We start from the raw sequence: 17,207 nt of genomic DNA on the forward strand, positions 1-17,207 counted from the left end.
GTGCCAGCAGCAAACGCACACAGGCCCAGGTCACAGGATCCTCCAGGCTTTGGGAGGAGATCAGCACCAAAAAGGACTTAGACACACAGACAGGTAATTACACAGGTGGTGTGCGTGGAGGAGGGCGAGTGATTCAACACAATCATCAGCACACCCAGGCAGGCGTCACAAGGAAGCCTGGCCAGCAAATTCCCCACACCTGACTCGCCAGCAGCTCCAGCCCAGAGCTCTGGGGCAGAGCAGACCCGAGTACACCTGCTGGGCCAGTGCCTACAATCCAGAGAGAAGCAGCCTCTGCCCTGGGCCCCAGGCTCTCGCCATCCAGCAGCTCCTTCTCTGCCCTCCCCAGCCTGTACCCCAGCACCCATGGGGTGCTCACGGCCACCTCTGCTCACCTGGGTGCAGGCTCCTCCTTGCCTACACAGCTCCAGCCCCCTATGCAAGTCAAGAGGTAACTGGCTTGATCTGGTAGCCCAGCGGCTCTCCATGAAAGGAGGGGAATTTCTGCCCCCTTTCAACAATGTCTGGGCACATCTGGGGTTGTCACTGGTGGCAGGCGGCTGTCACTGGCTTCCAGGGGCTACAGGTCAGGAAGCTGCAGAACACCTTAGAATGCATAACAGAGACGGAGGAACAGGTGACAGAACGAGCTGCACCAATCACCACCCCCATATAGTAGCTTGGGAGTCCAACTGTTGCCTCTGCCATTTTATTTGTTTTTAAAATAAACGTCTTTTTTGTTATTTATTTAAGAAGTAGAGGGAGTTCCTGTCTGCTGGTTTACTTCACACTGCCCACAACAGCCACAGGAACTCAATCTAGTTCTCCCACATGGGTGGCAGGGACCCAGCTACTTGAGCCATCACTGTTACCTCACAGGGTCTGCACCAGTGGGAAGCTGAGGCCAGGGCTCAAATCCAGGTACTCCAATGTGGGACATGGGTGTCCTAACCATTAGGCTGAAAGCCCGGTTGTGGCTCCGCATTTTAAAGACACTGTTCCAGGACCAATCATCTTTCACATCTATTAATTCATGTCAATTACAACACCTGCCTCGGCTCCTGGTCTCCAGTGAGTTTCCAAGAAATCCTAGCTTCCTTGCCTGCTTCCATCTTGTCTCATGTCCAGTTACTTCCAGGGAGGAAATGGATAGATACACAGACACACACACACAGACACAGACACACACAAACACATGCTCCCATATCCGCCTGCCTACATCTTTATGTCCCCTCGTAAGAATTCAATGAATGAAAGAATCCTTCAAGTCTGAATGAGCTCTCCTTTGCCTGCATGCCAAAGGACATTTTTCATGCTTTGTTTCCCTAACTTCTCATTTAGGCTTTCTATTTTATTGGTGTGTGAAAGCCTGTTAAAAAGTCATTATGAGGCTGGCGCTGTGGCATAGCGGGTAAAGCTGCTGCCCGCAAGTGCCAGCATCCCACATGGGCGCCAGTTCAAGTCCCGGCTGCTCCACTTCCGATCCAGCTCTCTGCTATGGTCTGGGAAAGCAGTAGAAGATGGCCCAAGTCCTTGGGCCCTTGCACCCACGTGGGAGACCCGGAAGAAGCCCCTGGCTTCTGATCGGCACAGCTCTGGCCATTGTGGCCAAATGGAGAGTAAACCAGCAGATGAAGACCTCTCTCTCTCTCTCTCTCTGCCTCTCCTCCTCTCTCTGTGTAACTCTGACTTTCAAATAAATCTTTTAAAAAAAGCATTATGAGACCCTTGTTGAGACAAAGGGCCCTGCCCAATACCCAAGCAATACCATTCAGATGTTCACTCAGCCCTTGGGTGAGTGGAATGATACATAACCAGGTGCAGGTACAGCCTGCTATGTGACTCCCAGGGGCCTGGGTGTCAGGCAGATGGGAGAGAGGAGGTGGGAACTCTTGTAAGAGGTGCGGCCTGGCGGGAGCTTGCTGCGGTCCCCTGGCCTCGCTCTCTGGCTCCCTGTCTCGCCATATGACCCAGCCAAGGGTCGCCGGCAGCTGTGCCATGCTGTCTGGACCCTGGGCCTCCAGAACTGCTGAACGGAATGTGCCACAGCCTGGAAACTGGGTGAATTGGGCAGTGGAGATGGCAGCACGTGGTTGCGCTCACCCAAACACCTTGTCTCCACACACTACCCAGCTCAAGCAATGCAAACCAGGCAAGTACACAGCTTGTTGATGCTACCGGTTTATCAATGTAGCATTTTCACTCCTTGGTGCTGTACCTGACCACTCCTCTCTGGACCCAGCCTCTTCCTTTTCAAATGCGAGAGAGAGCTCACTATGACTTTTATAAACCAAAGATGTACCCCAACAGGCTCAGGGAACAGAGGCGGCTCCTTTTAGAACGGCCTCTCGGTCAACAGCCATGTCCCCTGAACAAACCAGACCCTCTCCAGGCAACAAGGCTGGGCACTCCCAATGGGTAAGTAGGCATTTCCCCGTGGCTGCTGGCAGAGCTTGCTGCTAAGAAGATCCTAACAATTCAGCCTTTCAGCCACCAATCTAACGGGCTTTCCCTGGCATGAGTGGTTCTGGCTTGGCAAAACACTCACTTGCACATCTTACATGAACGCGTGCCAGAAATGAATGGAGCTTTGGGAAGCGCCGTATGTCTTACCATTCTGCAGCGAGCTTGTCTTGGTCAGGAGCACAGACGTCCACACTCATCTCAGACTCTTTTCTCCATCAGGATCCATAACAAAAAGATATCTGTGATTTATTTCCCTGATCAAATTCCTAGTGTCTTATTTGGCAGCTTCAAGTGTTTTTGTTTGTTTGTTTGTTTATTTTTTACTAAAAAAAAGCAAGCTAGAAAAATGAGATCTACTTTTTGGGGACTTAATACACTATATTAAAATATAAATTGGAGGCCGGCGATGTGATACAGTGGGTAAAGTTGCTGCCTGCAATGATGCCAGCATTCCATATGGGTGCTGGTTCGAGTCCCGGCTGCTCCACTTCTGATCTGGCTCTCTGCTGTGACCTGGGAAAGCAGTGGAAGATGGTCCAAGTCCTTGGGCCCCTGCACCCACATGGGAGACCCAGAAGAAGTTCCAGGCTCTTGGTCCACCTCTGGCCGTTGCCACCATTTGGAGAGTGAGCCAGTGGATGGAAGACCTCTCTTTCTCTGTCTCTCCCTCTCTCTGTAATTGTGCAGTTCAAATAAATTAAAAAAAAAAAGACTTAGACGCTGACGTACTCTTCCCAGTAATGCCAGCACACCCAGCCCTCAAAGCATTCCTAAGCAGCCCTCTCCCTGGACAGCCAGCTCCTCCCGGCCCCTGGCTTCCCAGAATGCATCTCTTTTCCCATCATCCCTTTTCCCAAGGTGCTTCCAAATGCACCACCAGACTCCTCGTGTTCCTCTGGAACCCCACGGACCACCTGGCACACTACCAGGCCAGCTCACAGAGGGAGCCCAGACACAAACTGAGTCCTGGACCCCAGGCACCCCTGGGGAAAACGGATCTGCTAAACCAAGTCAGTCTGGGCCGAATGAGCCCAACCCGCTGGCCGAGGCGAAGCGGTAGAGAAAAGCGGAGGATGAAGGGAGAAGGGAGAGGAAAAGGATGGAGCTGAGAAGGGGGCCCTCGCTCCATCCTGCCCCCAGCAGCCCAGCCACAACCTGGGGAGGTAAACCAATGACGAAGAGAGAAGAGGGAGACCCCAGAACACACATTCAGGCAGGTGAGACAGCCTCTTTATTTCTCTCCCTCTCTCTCTCTCTGTTAAAGAGCCACGACCTCTTGGGGCAAGCACCTCCCCCGTATCACATGTCTTTTCCCAATGTTTAGAAACTAAGTATGCCAAGGATCCCGATTTTACAGATAGAAGAGTGAGTCTCACCAAACTGACTTTCCCAAGGGAACAGCTTGCATGCTGCGAAGCCGGGGATCCAGGTCCTGCTGGGCTCCCAATGTCTCCTCCAAAACGCATGCTGAAACTTGATCAGCCTTGGGGGAGGCAGGCAGGGATTCGGTCCGGAGGGTTCCACTCTCATGAATGGACTGGCGTTATCCCAGAAGCAGGGGAGTTATCCCCAGAGCAGGCTGTCAGCTGAGTGGCTTTGGCCCTTCTAACTGCCCTGGCCGCCTGCCCCTGCACCTCTGCCTTCTACCATGGGAGGATGTAACATGCAGGCCCCTAGACCTCAGCACCACACCCCTGGGCTTTCTAGCCTCCAAAATTGAGAGCCAAATAAACTTTTTTTAAAAAGATTTATTTATTTATTTTGATAGTCAGAGTTACAGAGAAAAAGAGAGATTTTCCATCTGCTGGTTCACTCCCTAGACAGCTGCAGTGGCTGAGGCTGGGCCAGGCTGAAGCCAGGAGCCAGGAACTTCATTTGGGTCTCCCACATGGGTGCAGGGGCCCAAGCACCTGGGCCATCTTCCACTCCTTTCCCAAGCCACAGCAGAGAGCTAGATTGGAAGTGGAGCAGTCAGGACATGAACTGGCGCCCATTTGGGATGCTAGTGTTATGACAGCTTTACCTGCTATGCCACCATGCAGGCCCCTAAAATTCTTTATCAATTAGTTTGTTCTAGCAGCTAGAACATACTAAGACAGGTCCAAAGCCTGGAATGCCTATTTCTACTTGGGGGAATATACCTTCATAAAGCAGACAAACAAGGCCTACTGTGTACTTAAGGTAATCCTTAGCAACATAAGAGGCACGAAAACTCATGGCTGCCCCTGCTAAGAAAACTTACCACCCACAGGCAGAGCCGAGAACCAAGGGCAGGAGCCAGTGTTCAGAACCACGGGTCCCACCCTGGAGTATCAGGGGGCCAATTCCCAGCTCTGGCTCCTGACTCAAGCTTTCTACTGATGCAGAGCCTGGGAGGCGGCAAGTGATGGCTCCAGTTACTGGGACCCTGCCACCCAGGAAAATTCTTAAACCAGGACACCCATGGGACCAGTGTTATGTTGTAGAAAGTTAAGCTGCCACCTGCGACGTGGTTCCAGACCTGGCTGCCCCAGTTCCGATCCAGCTCCTTGCTAATGGCCTGGGAAAAGCGGCGAAAGATGGCTCAACCCTGCCCACATGGGAGACCTGGAAGAAGCTCCTGGCTCCTTGGGGCCGGCGCTGTGGCACAGTGGGTTAACACCCTGGCCTGAAGCGCAGGCATCCCATATGGGCACTGGTTCGAGTCCCAGCTACTCCACTTCTGATCCAGTTCTCTGCTATGGCCTAGGTAAGCAGTAGAAGATGGCCCAAGTCCTTGGGCCCCTGTGCCCATGTGTGAGACCCGGAAGAAGCTCCTGGCTCCTGGCTTTGGCCTGGCCCAGCCCTGGCCACTGCAGCCAACTGGGGAGTGAATCAGAGGATGGAAGATCGCTCTCTGTCGCTCTCTCTCTCTCTCTCTAATTCTGACTTTCAAACAAATAAAACATTTTTAAAAAACAAACAGTATATACGCACGCAATTCCTGAGTCCTATTTAACAAAACCAAGGCGCTCCCAGCTTCTACGCCAACAGCAGGCTTCTCCCATACCTGCATCCACTGCTCAATCCAGCAAGCGTTCTTATCTCTGAACACAGGAGGGGTGGAGAGGAAAGCAGACTGATAATACTTCATCCTGGGAAATATTCCACTTGTGCTCACTCACTTCCTGTCCCAAACAACTGAAGCAGACGTCTGCAGGGATCCACGCGGTGCAGCACATGACAGAGCTCGGAGCAAACGCTTCTCAACAACAAATGGAAACCTCGCGACTCTGCCCACCCCGGAGCCAGCCACAGCGAGGTTCCCAAGGAGAGCAGGAGGAGGCCTTGCCCTGAGCCCCAGGTGCTGCTGCACACTCCACGAACAGCACAACCAAGGGAGAAAGGGGCTCTCCCCACCTCCCGCACTGCACAGGGCAAGGACACAAACCAAGAGGCGCTCCCGAGACCAAAACCACAGGAGGTGCCGGCGCGACAAGCAGCACCACCTCTGTTGGGGGCAGAACGTCCACTGGCAAAGACCACAGCCACGAGCCCGCTTCCCACGGTCCCGTCCAGGAGTGCCCTGGACACCCCCGGCAGGCTGCGCTTCCTGCTACGCTGACCGACAGTCAGGCAAAACCGGGAAGTGGGAGAAGAATCCCTTGTCGGGAGCACCTGGGACCAGAAGTGTTACAGTTTACTGAAACGTTTCAGATCCTGGGTTGTTCACAGTTTAGCATCCCCAATCCAAAAATCCCCAATGCTGCAAAATCCAATGCTGGATGAGCATCAGGCCGGTTCTCAGAAAGTTCTAGATTTTGGGGCCAGTGCTGTGGCAAACGGGTAAAGCTGCCGCCTGCAGTGCCAGCATCCCATATGGGTCCAGTTCAAGTCCCAGCTGCTCCACTTCTGATCCAGCTCTCTGCTGTGGCCTGGGAAAGCAGTGGAAAATGGCCCAAGTGCTTGGGGCCCTGCACCCATGTGGGAAACCCGGAAGAAGCTCCTGGCTCCTGGCTTTTCGATCAGTACAGCTCCAGCCATTGTAGCCAATTGGGGAGTGAACCAGCGGATGGAAGACCTCTCTCTCTTCCAGCCTCTCCTTCTCTCTCTGTGTAATTCTGATTTTCAAATAAATGAATATCTTTAAAAAAAAAAACAGAAAAAAGTTCTGGATTCTGGGTCTTGGATGAGGGCTGCTCATATGTAATATCCACTGGACTTCACTTAAAACCAGCACCAGGCAACACACCCATGCAAAGCCCTTCTGGCAGAAAATGAGATGTGTCCCCAAAGAGAGGCCACAGTCGGAGCCCAGCCTGCCAGCATAAACCCGCCAGGCTCACGTGAAGACAAGCACCCTGGACAGGTACCAGGCAGGCCCCAGAGGGCGGCACCTTGTGATACCTGGTTTGTCCGAACATGGTATTCCTCAGCCTAAACTGAAGGTGCCCATAAAGGACAGGACATCTCTGAACAAACATTAGGTCACTGAATAAAACACCCAAGTCCACCATGGGAATGTCAATGGGCAGGACCTAGGGTAAGGTAAGGGCCCCAGGATCATGGCAAACGGGCACTGCTGTGGATCCCACCTTTACTATATACACCTTGTACTGAGCTGCGATGGAAAATACAACAGCGGAGACAGGTCTTTAGCCTGGGGTTAAAATGCCCACCTCCCACAGCTGCCTGGGTTCGATGCCCACCTGCTCCTGACTCCAGCTTCCTGCTAATGCAGACCCTGGGGGCAGACCCTGGGCTCAAGTGACTCCCACATGGGAGACCTGGAGTGAACTCCCTGCTACTGACTCCTGCCAGGCCCTGCCCATTGTGGACCTCTGGGAAGCAAATCAGTGGATGGGAGGATGGGGGCGCTCTTTCTCCCCTCTCTCTCTGCCCCATCCCCACCCCTGTCTGTCTCTTTTTCTCTCAAATAAAGCAATGCCGGCATCCCATATGGGCGCAGGTTCGAGTCCCGGCTACTCCACTTCCAATCCAGCTCTCTGCTATGGCCTGGGAAAGCAGTAGAAGATGGCTCAAGTTCCTGGGCCCCTGCACCCATGTGGGAGACCTGGAAGATGCTCCTGGCTCTTGGCTTCAGCCTGGCCCAGCCCTGGCCACTGCGGCCATTTGAGGAGTCAACCAGCGGATGCAAGAACTCTCTCTACCCCCAACTCTGTCTTTCAACTAGATAGAATACGTCTTTTTAAAACATTTTTTAAAAATAAGAAAAGACGGGCCGGCGCCGTGGCTCAATAGGCTAATCCTCCGCCTTGCGGCGCCGGCACACCAGGTTCTAGTCCTGGTCGGGGCGCCGGATTCTGTCCCGGTTGCCCCTCTTCCAGGCCAGCTCTCTGCTGTGGCCAGGGAGTGCAGTGGAGGATGGCCCAGGTGCTTGGGCCCTGCACCCACATGGGAGACCAGGAGAAGCACCTGGCTCCTGCCTTTGGATCAGCGCGGTGCGCCAGCTGCGGCAGCCATTGGAGGGTAAACCAATGGCAAAGGAAGACCTTTCTCTCTGTCTCTCTCTCTCTCTCACTGTCCACTCTGCCTGTCAAAAATAAAAATAAAAATAAGAAAAGACACCAAATATTTTGTTTTAGACTTTTTCTTTGTAAAGCCCCACGTAGCACATTGAATCAAGAGCTGGAATACAACTATATTTTTTCTTTACCTAAGAAATATTTACAAGTCAGAGAAAGTTATTGTATGACTACTGTAGTGAGATGATATAGAAATTCCACACCCTGAGGGTCAATGCTGTGGCACATGTGGGTTAGACAGCCTCTTGCAATGCTGGTACCCCACATCCAAATGCAGGCTTGAGTCCCGGGTACCTGGCTTCCAATCCAGTTAGTTCCATGTTAATGTGCCTGGAAAGGCAGCAGGTGATGGCCCAAGTGCTTGTGTCCCTACCACCCATATGATGGGAGAGCGGGATGGAACTCCTGGCTCCTGGCTTTAGCCTGGCCCGGTCCAGGCTATTGTGGCCATCTGGGAAGTGAACCAGTGGATGAAGATAGTTCTGTCTCTCTGATTGCTAATTCATTCTTTAAAAAGAAAGAAAACCCAAATGTCAACTTTTTTTTTTCCATCCACCCTTTCTTAAAACTGCACATCTAAAGGAATTTATTTAGAAAGTTAACAAAGTGATACACTAGATTGGCCACAAATAATTATAATGCCATCTAATTTCTTTCAAGGCTGAGAGTTGTGTTCTGTTGTAACCATCTACACCAACAAAGCAAAGCAAAACAATACATATAACACACAACTCACCTACAACCCCAACAATCCCGGTCTGCCTCCAAGGTAACAGATTAGGGCCACTCAGAGAAAGAAGCTGTTGGTCACTCAGGGGCGGGCCCACAGGGCAGAGACCAAACTCTTACATACTACATGGCTCACAAGTTAAGTAACCATGAAAGTGTTTTGCAAACTTTCTCATAAGCTAATGATTAACTTTGGGATGGGGTAAACCGATGCCTGTGCTAACACCATTCACCACTGCAGGGTGCAAGCCCATTGGAAAAGAAAATTCTGGTATGCAGCTGGGGTGGTGGAGGGGGCTGACAGACCCTGCTGCCGCTGCCCCAGCTTTCAGGGAAATCCGTCAGGGCGTGGCTGCTCCTCATTTGTCCCCAGCCCTCCAGGGCACGGGGCATCCATCCGCTACCCACAGGGCCTCCCTCAATACCAGCTTCATCTGGCTTTCAGAAAAGGAAAACTGCACCAGGCAGTTAGCCCAGCAGTTAAGACACCGTCAATACGCCCACATCCCACATCAGAGCGCCTGGGTCCAATTCCCGGCTCAGCTCCCAGTTCCAGCTTCGTGCAAATTCACATCCCGGGAGGCAGTAGGTGGTGGCCCAAGCACTTGGGTCCCTGCCACCCCTGTGGGAGACCCAGATGGAGTTCCCGGCTCCCAGTCCCAGATACTTGCCAAGTGAACCAGTGGATGGGCGCTCTCTCTCTTTGTCTCTGTGCCTCTCAAATAAACTTAAAAAAAAAATTAAAGGAAAGTTGCCTAATCTTATGCAGTATAGACAAAGAACAGGCCTGTGCCTGGATTCAGCTGTCTTGAGAAAGCCACTTGACCTACTGGAACAGCACGACTGGGTTACAACAGACAAGACAGGCTAAGCACTCAGGTTCCTTCCAGTACAAAGTCCCTGAGTCTCTGGGCTGCCCAGACCCAGGAAGCCACGCCCCTTCCATCAGCAGGTAGCCTCCTGTGCCTCATTATCAGAAACAAGTTCTACTAAGATCTTGCTTTATTTAGTTGGTACAAAATGCGTGGTTAGGTTTGGTACATGGAACAGCTGGTTAGAATTAAGGACAAAACTTCCCAACACATTCCCCTGCTGATTCAGGGGACATAACCTCGACCTTGTCCTCCCGGGATCTTAGCAGGTATCCAGCAGGGAGTGGTTCTGCCTCCCCACTTGCTGGCCCCTCCCAGAACTGGTCTGTGACTTGAAGGGGCTATAGCTTTGGCAAGAGACGTGAGGACACACACAGACCACATCACCTGTCTCAAGCAGGAACAGCCATAAGCAACTCCAAGGACTGACCTGGGCGTGCACCTCTGTAAGTTCACGGTGAGGGGTGAGACAGAAGCCTGGGGCAAAAAGGCATGGAGCCCGAGACACCAGATACCATGTTCCTCGGCTTCCCTACCAATAAAGACCTCGGCCGTCTCCATCCCTGGCCAATCTGAACCCAAATCAACAATGCTGCCCGGGTAGGAGAGAATCACTTCCAGTGCAGCCGAGCCAGCATCCCATCACCACCATGCTCTGCCTCACAGCCCGCAACACGGTTATTACACCTTCCTAGGAGCCATGGGTTTTCTATATTACTAACCACTGCTTGCAATATACATAGTTAGGTGTAGCGTCACGAGCTGGGGACACTGACAAATGTGCCAGTGTCAGGCAACCCCACCTTTGTCAACACCACAACAGGCACTTACACAGACCTACATGGCATGGGCCGATCACGCAACATGGCCTCTGGATGCCAGCACACACATGACAGCCAAGGGAGGTGGTGCATACACACACACTCCAATGTCCACGACCAGTACAGACAGCAAATACATCAGTCCCACAGGTGTTTATCATCATCGTCTAGTGTCACCCACTTCTGTGTTCTCCTTTCCCACCATGGGCAGCACGTGGGGCTGTGATGTTGCCACGGCGACAGTGTCACTAGGCGACAGGAATTTCCCAGCTCTGTTGTAACCTTCCGGGACCACCCGCACGTAAGCGGTCCCTCACTGGCCACAACGCTGTTAGGCGACGCCTGACTGTATTTGAATGCTCAAGGAAACCTTTGCAGTCTGTCCTATCACAGCACCTGGGGTCAGAAATGCCAAAGGAAAAGTCACACAGGATCCAGCCCTACAAGGATGATCTCGTGAGCTAATCCCTCTGCTGCCCACTTCCAAAGAGAGAAGGAACAGGCCAGACTGTCTCCTCCTCCTCCACCTCCACCTCCTCCTCCCCCTCCCCCTCTCTCTCCCCCTCTCCACTGTAGTTCTTGGCACTCACACCTGCAGTTCATAGCAAACCAATCAAAAAATGGACTCAGACTGGGCAAGTTCGTGCTTCAATTAAAATACTATGGATTTTTATGCCCAAAGGAGAAAGTTACAAACGTGAATTATTAGCTTCCAACGGCCATCCAAATCGATGTAAAATATTTAATGCTCCACTTCCTGGTTTTGTTTAACACCGATCTCGCGCTTGGAAATTTCGGTGGCTGTCCTCGTTATGGCTGGGCCACAGAGGAGCAAGAGCAAAAGCCGTTTTTACTTTCATGAGCTGCCGCTTTGATAACCCATGCGTTTACCTCTACGGTAGTCATTTTTTATTGAGGGCTGATACATATTCAAGTATTTTTTTCAAGGTGCTCTCCATATACTGAGCTATTCAGTCAACCCCAGCATGCATTTACTGAGTACCTATTAAGTGCTATGTATCCATTTAGGCATTAGAAATTAAAAAAAAAAAAAAATGACAACCAAGTCGGCAGTCATGGTCCCACGGGAAAAGCAGATAAATAAGCAATTACTATGCAGTGCAATGAATGCTGTGCTGGGGATTAAAAATAATATAGCAGGCAGGGGCTCCCATGTCAGACGTGGGGAGCCACTGGCTCTCTTACAAAACCCCACAAAGGCAGGCGTGTCCCCATCTCCACAAAAGCACAGGGCAGCTCCTTTAAGGGGCACGCCGCCTTGCTGTCAGCATCAGCATCTGCATCACCATTCCATCTTAAATCCCCACTCTGGGCTCGGTGTTGCACCAGCCGACTGCATTAGCCGGTCCGGGCATCGATCACTTGTACGCCTGGTATCCTACAACACACTGCACAGCCGGGGCGAAAGGGCCATGGCACTGCCCAAACCAGAACTACAGAATGCACCCTGAAGGGACTCGCACGCTGGCTACAAGGAGCCACCCAAGACTTGCTCATGACAAAAACCAGGGCTGGAACACAGCCTAGGCCAGCCATGGTCATGGACCCCCTGGGATCCTGCTGGGCAGTGATGGTGGCAGAGGGCCTTATTAGGGAAATGGGACTTGGGTCTTAAGATCATGTAAGGTCAGAGGCAGGGGCTGGAAAGGCCCTGTACCGAGAGGTGCCCAAGAAGCTCCCAGGTCAGGCTGAACGACAGCCAAGGCCGTAACCAGAGCCGCGTGGTGGGGCGGGCTGGGCACAGTTGCCCAGAGTTCTAACTGATAAGGAAGGAGAGAGGGCATCTTGGGGCACTTGGCAGAGCGACCCAGGACGACAGCAGATGAAGAAAATCGCAGGCACAAGAATTCCCAGCGACGACAACATGCAACACAAGCAGCTCCTGGTCCAGCCTCCTCCACAGACGGGGAGGAGGTCACCCCACATCCTCCAGAGAACACGGGCCCTGTTCAATGCAGGGGCTTCTTCCTGCTGGGAGCAAATGGCCACTCAAGGCTAGGGCTGCATCTCCCAGAACCAGGATGGCCAGGCCGTGTGCTATCCAGTAAGGGGCCTGTCCCCACAACAGCCGGTACCAGGACACAGAACACTGAGATGCAGGCCAGCTTATCAGCCTGCCTGGGACACTCACATGTCTTGGCCAGTCCTACAACAGCACCTGTATTTGACTCTACAGTACTGATGGAATACTCTCCATGTGTTAGATGATTTGATTTTCAGGACTGTAGGGATGAAGACCCTCAGGTCAGAGGGGGCCACGTGACCTCTTGTTCAAGCTTACAAAGCGAGCATGCGGCTGATTCGGGTTTTGGAGTAGCGTGTCTGTCCAGTGGTGTCCCCTCTCTCTGCTGCAACTGTTACAATGCTTTATAAAGTTCTTGAGAGTTGACAGCTTTTATAGAAGTCCTGGGAAGTAGGCACAGACACACAGACACACACACAGACACACACACACACACACTCTTTGTACATATTACTCCCGTAAGTTTTCCTAAAGTCCAATAACACACAGCATTCTCCTTCCTTAAAAACCCATCATTGGGTGCCGGTTCGAGTCCCGGCTGTTCCTCTTCCAGTCCAGCTCTCTGCTGTGGCCTGGGAAAGCAGTAGAAGATGGCACAAGTTCTTGGGTCCCTGCACCCACGTGGGAAACCCAGAAGAAGCTCCTGGCTTCGGAGTGGCCCAGCTCCAGCTGTTGAAGCCACTTGAGGAGTGAACCAGCAGATAGAAGACCTCTCTCTCTCTCTCTCTCTCTCTCTCTCTGTCTCTGCCTCTCTGTAACTCTGCCTTTCAAATAAATAAATCTTAAAAAAAAAAAAAAAAAAAAAAAAGCATAATCCCAGTGGCCAGAGTTGTGGTGTAGCCAGTAGAGTCAGCGCCTGCAATGCCAGCATCCTATACAGGCACTGGTTCGTGTCCTGGCTGCTCCACTGGCGATCCAGCTCCCTGCTAATGGTCTGGGAAAGCAGCAGAGGATAGCCTGAGTGCTTGGGCCCCTACTACCCATGTGGGAGACCTGGAAGAAGCTCCTGGCTCCTGGCTTTGGCCTGGCCCCACCCTGGCTGTTGGGGCCATCTGGGGAGTGAACCAGTGAATGGAAGATTCCCTCTCTCTCTCTGTTTCTCTGCTGCTCCCTGTTCACAACTCAACAAGTCCAAATGGGCAAGTATCTGCCCATTTGCATTTCTCAGCCACCGAGCTCCTGACCTGCTGCCAATCTTCCCTCCATGAATGACATCATACAAGTAGCATCTTTCCTGCATGTTCCTTGTTTTCAGAAGTGGCTACATCCAAGGCAGACTTAAAAGTCACAGGACTGGAAAAAAAAATCTTCAAAGGAAATGATCCATTTGTCCCACTTTTTGGCAAACATGATAGCTACACAAGATAGATGTGTGTGCATAATTTATTCTTAAAAAATTCCCAACTCCCAGTTTTTTTTGAAGCACTCCTTTCAAATTCCTAGATCACATAAATGATTTAGTAAACAACTTGCCAATTAGTCTTGCACAGTGGGGAGAAAAGTTATACACAGAAATGTACACAGGGCCAAAATCAAAGGAAGCAGAGCGCTAGTGACAAGTGAGCAAACCATCTCCCTCATCATCTCGCCTACACGAGCCCAATCACAAACCACCCTCGCCAGCTACAAGACGCCTATTTCTGCTGCCTCCTCATAACACAGAACTTTACAAAATATCTTACTGAAAATAAGGTCGATACAGTGAATCCATAAAACAATCACCTCGCCTAATTGCAATCACCTCTTTGTTACAGAGTTTATATCATCAAGCCACACTCCACAGATAGAATGGAAATACATCCTTCCTCCTAGTCCCAAAGGAAAACTCCATGTACCACTCATCTTGCTGGCAACCACAGAAATAAAGGGATTTAAATCCAGTTAAACCACTCATTTCGACCGCACTCCCTTAAATTTAGATCTATCCATGAAATGTGATTTGTTGAGAACTTTCCTTCTTATTCACAAAAGCCCCATGTACTAGGCTTCCCCTAAACACACGCTCCCATGAACGTTTTGAGTCAACACTAAAGATATACAGAAATACCCCCACTACAGTAGCTTTAAAACATTGCTTTCCTTCTGCATGACCGCTGGACTTTTCCAAAATTTTAGCTATGTGCAGCTTTCGTAATTCCCATTAGGTAATCCAGGGTGTGGGTGTTTTTGAGTTTTTCTCTTCAAGAGGAAAAAGGAAGATTTTTATCAGCACATCAGGTGCGTGTGGAAAAATACAAATATCCATACACACATACTAAGTAAATACGTACTTTTCTGTTTGTTTTAGGATCCTTTTGCCTAGTTCACTTGCAAGGCTAAATGTACCACAGCCAAATTCCAAGTCAAGTGGAGTTTTAACTCTGGTTAGGAACCCCGAATTTTCTGCACAGCTCCCCACTGCCCAGCACCCAGAGCAAACAGCTCTTGGACACCCCCTAAAGAAGCCATTCTGTTCACCTAGAAACTGAAAGATGTCCCACTGAGAATCACAGCGCCCCGCAGCCAGGCCAGCGTGACCCGAATCCAGGCAGCCACATTAGCCCCTCATCGAGCTGTTAAAAATTTAACATGGTAAATGAAACCAACGCAGCCACCCACATCAACGGAGTAATTAAAACCCCGGCTGAAAGCAGTTCCAAAATCCAAGCCCCACGTCCACCGCTGGCCACTCTCCACTTCGGACCTACCCCCTCCCACCCCGCACCCCAGTACCTGCACCTGCGACGCGAAGACCCAGGAACAGGGGGAAGAGTCCCACCTCTGCCAAAGCCCATCAGGTATCCCCACTTTCTGTTTACATCGCTGGCCCCGGCGGCCACCAGATCCACGCCCGGGCCGTGGCCGGACGCAGAGCGCAGACCCCCGCGCCCGGCTCTAGCCCAGGACTCCCACTCACCCAAAATGACTGCGCCCTCGCCCCCGGGGAGCTGTGGTCAGGCAGTTCTTTCTGGACCCCGGGCGCTCGCCGGGTTCGAAGCTCTTCTCTGTACCCCGTGCATCTACTGGAGGGGCCTGGGTCTCCCCACGCCCCCCACCCCACCCCGCCCTCCTTCCACCGGATCCATTCCCACAGCCAGGCACCGTGCGTACCTGCCAAGTTCCTCGCCGGTGTCGTAGAAATCATCCACGTTCTCCTGCCTGAACACGGTCATGATAACCCGTCTCGCCTCACCGATGCCCGGCGCGCTTCAGCTCCGCTGTCCAAACCATCACCACGGCTCCCGCGCCTCCGTGGGCCCCTCATGCATCGGCCTCCAGTCCTTAAACACACATGAGAAAAATGACAACCCCAAGAAGGAAGCCCGCGTTCCTCCCCCCACCAACCCGGTGTCCCTGCGGGGCGGAGGGGCGCGCACCCTTTGTTACACCCGGGCCAGGGACGCCCCCACCCCAGGCATCGCGACGCCGGCGTGCGCCCCACACCTGAGGGGCAAGCCCCCCCCACACACCCCGGACGCTGGGCGGTGGGCGCCGATCGGAACAGGCTCCGGAAGTGCCTGGCCTCTCCCTTTCTCCGCGCGCACGCACGCACGCCCACCCCAATCCCACCTCCAGGGGCGCCGCGGAAGAATGAAGCCCTCGCCCCGGCGGCGCGCGCCGCGCTGGAAGCATCCCTCGCCGGCCTGCTGCTGCGGGGCGCCCCCGCGCCGCCACCGCTCGGCTCTGCGGCCACCCCCTCACCTCCCCTCCGCCAGGCAGTCCCCAGAGGCACATTCCAGGCGACTCCCTCCCCGTTACCCGGCCGACCCGGCGTGCGGCCGCCCCGGGGAGCAAGGCAGAGAAGGGAGCGGCCGAGGAAGGCGCGGTCCCCCGTGCCGCGACACAAAGCACCCGGCCAGACCCGCGCCACCTGTTTCGACTCGGCCCGTGGGGCTCCGGGCGCCTTCCCGGCTGCAACCCCACTTCTCCCCCCGTCTGTCTCCTAGGCCTCCTAGGCGCTGCCCGGGCAAACCTCGCGGCGCGGCGGCTGCGAAAGCAAAAGCTAGCTGGCGGCGGGGGTCCCCGGGGGGGGGACCGGGCAGCCTCGCGCGGCCACACTCACCCGGGCGCCCAGGACTCCGCGGATCTCTCCGGAGCGCTGTCGGAGGCCGACCATAGGCACCGCGCCTGAGACCAGCTGGGCGGCGGCGGGAGCGCAGCGAGGGAGCGAGCGGGGGGCGCGGACGCCCCGGCGCCGCCTCCAGACCGCGAGGGTCGCCGTGCCCCTCGGCGGCGGGAACGACGTCTCCCCAGCTCTCGGGCTCCGTCCGGAGCAGCCTCCAGGCTCCTCGCCGCCTTCCGGGAGGAGGACGGCCTGCCGGCGGCCAATGGGGACCCCGCGGGCGGACTGGCGGCGCGGCCCACCCACCTCCGAGCTGCCCCGCCGGCCGGCGCTGCGGGGTGCGCGCGGCGCTCGCAGCTCCTCCCCGCCCGGCGCCGGGCGCTCGGCGCTCGCGGCTCGCGGGCGCGCTCTACCGCGCACACCCCGCACACACCCACTCGCCCCACGCCCACGCCCACGCCGGCGGGGGAGGGCGCGCCCCGCCCGTGACAGCGCGCGCACGGGAGCCACGCGATGCCTCTATCCGGGGCTACCTGTGTGTGTGTGTGTGTGTGTGTGTGTGTGTGTGTGTGTGTGTGCCAGGCCTGGTGCCCCGCTCGGGATCAGGGTGGGAGTCGAGGGGAGGGTGGAACCGCGGAGAACCAAACAGGTTTTGGAAAATCTCTGCTCTCGTGCAGCCTACTGGGTGGTGCAGAGGTGGATGATAAAGGTCGTTTGGGAGAGGGCAGT

The 17,207-nt window shown here is 53.8% G+C and overlaps 1 protein-coding gene across 4 annotated transcripts in view; it reads right to left on the reverse strand.

The window, feature by feature from the left end:
* The window catches only part of DAPK1 (death associated protein kinase 1), a 176,981-nt gene extending 160,358 nt beyond the window's left edge, over window positions 1-16,623 (reverse strand). For 2 of the 4 annotated variants that reach the window (XM_051859379.2, XM_051859400.2), the window contains exons 1-2: window positions 16,479-16,623; window positions 15,527-15,696 (exon numbers count right to left, since the gene is read on the reverse strand). In XM_051859379.2, coding sequence (XP_051715339.1) covers window positions 15,527-15,588 — 62 coding nt within the window. In that variant the 5' untranslated portion in view covers window positions 15,589-15,696; window positions 16,479-16,623. Of the gene's footprint in view, window positions 1-15,526; window positions 15,697-15,885; window positions 15,994-16,286; window positions 16,308-16,478 lie in introns of those variants that run through there. The other 2 variants (XM_051859385.2, XM_051859395.2) reach the window with 2 other exon arrangements.
* Between the last annotated feature and the right edge of the window lie 584 nt (window positions 16,624-17,207).

The sequence above is a fragment of the Oryctolagus cuniculus genome, chromosome 1 (genome assembly GCF_964237555.1).
Source record: "Oryctolagus cuniculus chromosome 1, mOryCun1.1, whole genome shotgun sequence".
Lineage (NCBI taxonomy): Eukaryota > Metazoa > Chordata > Mammalia > Lagomorpha > Leporidae > Oryctolagus > Oryctolagus cuniculus.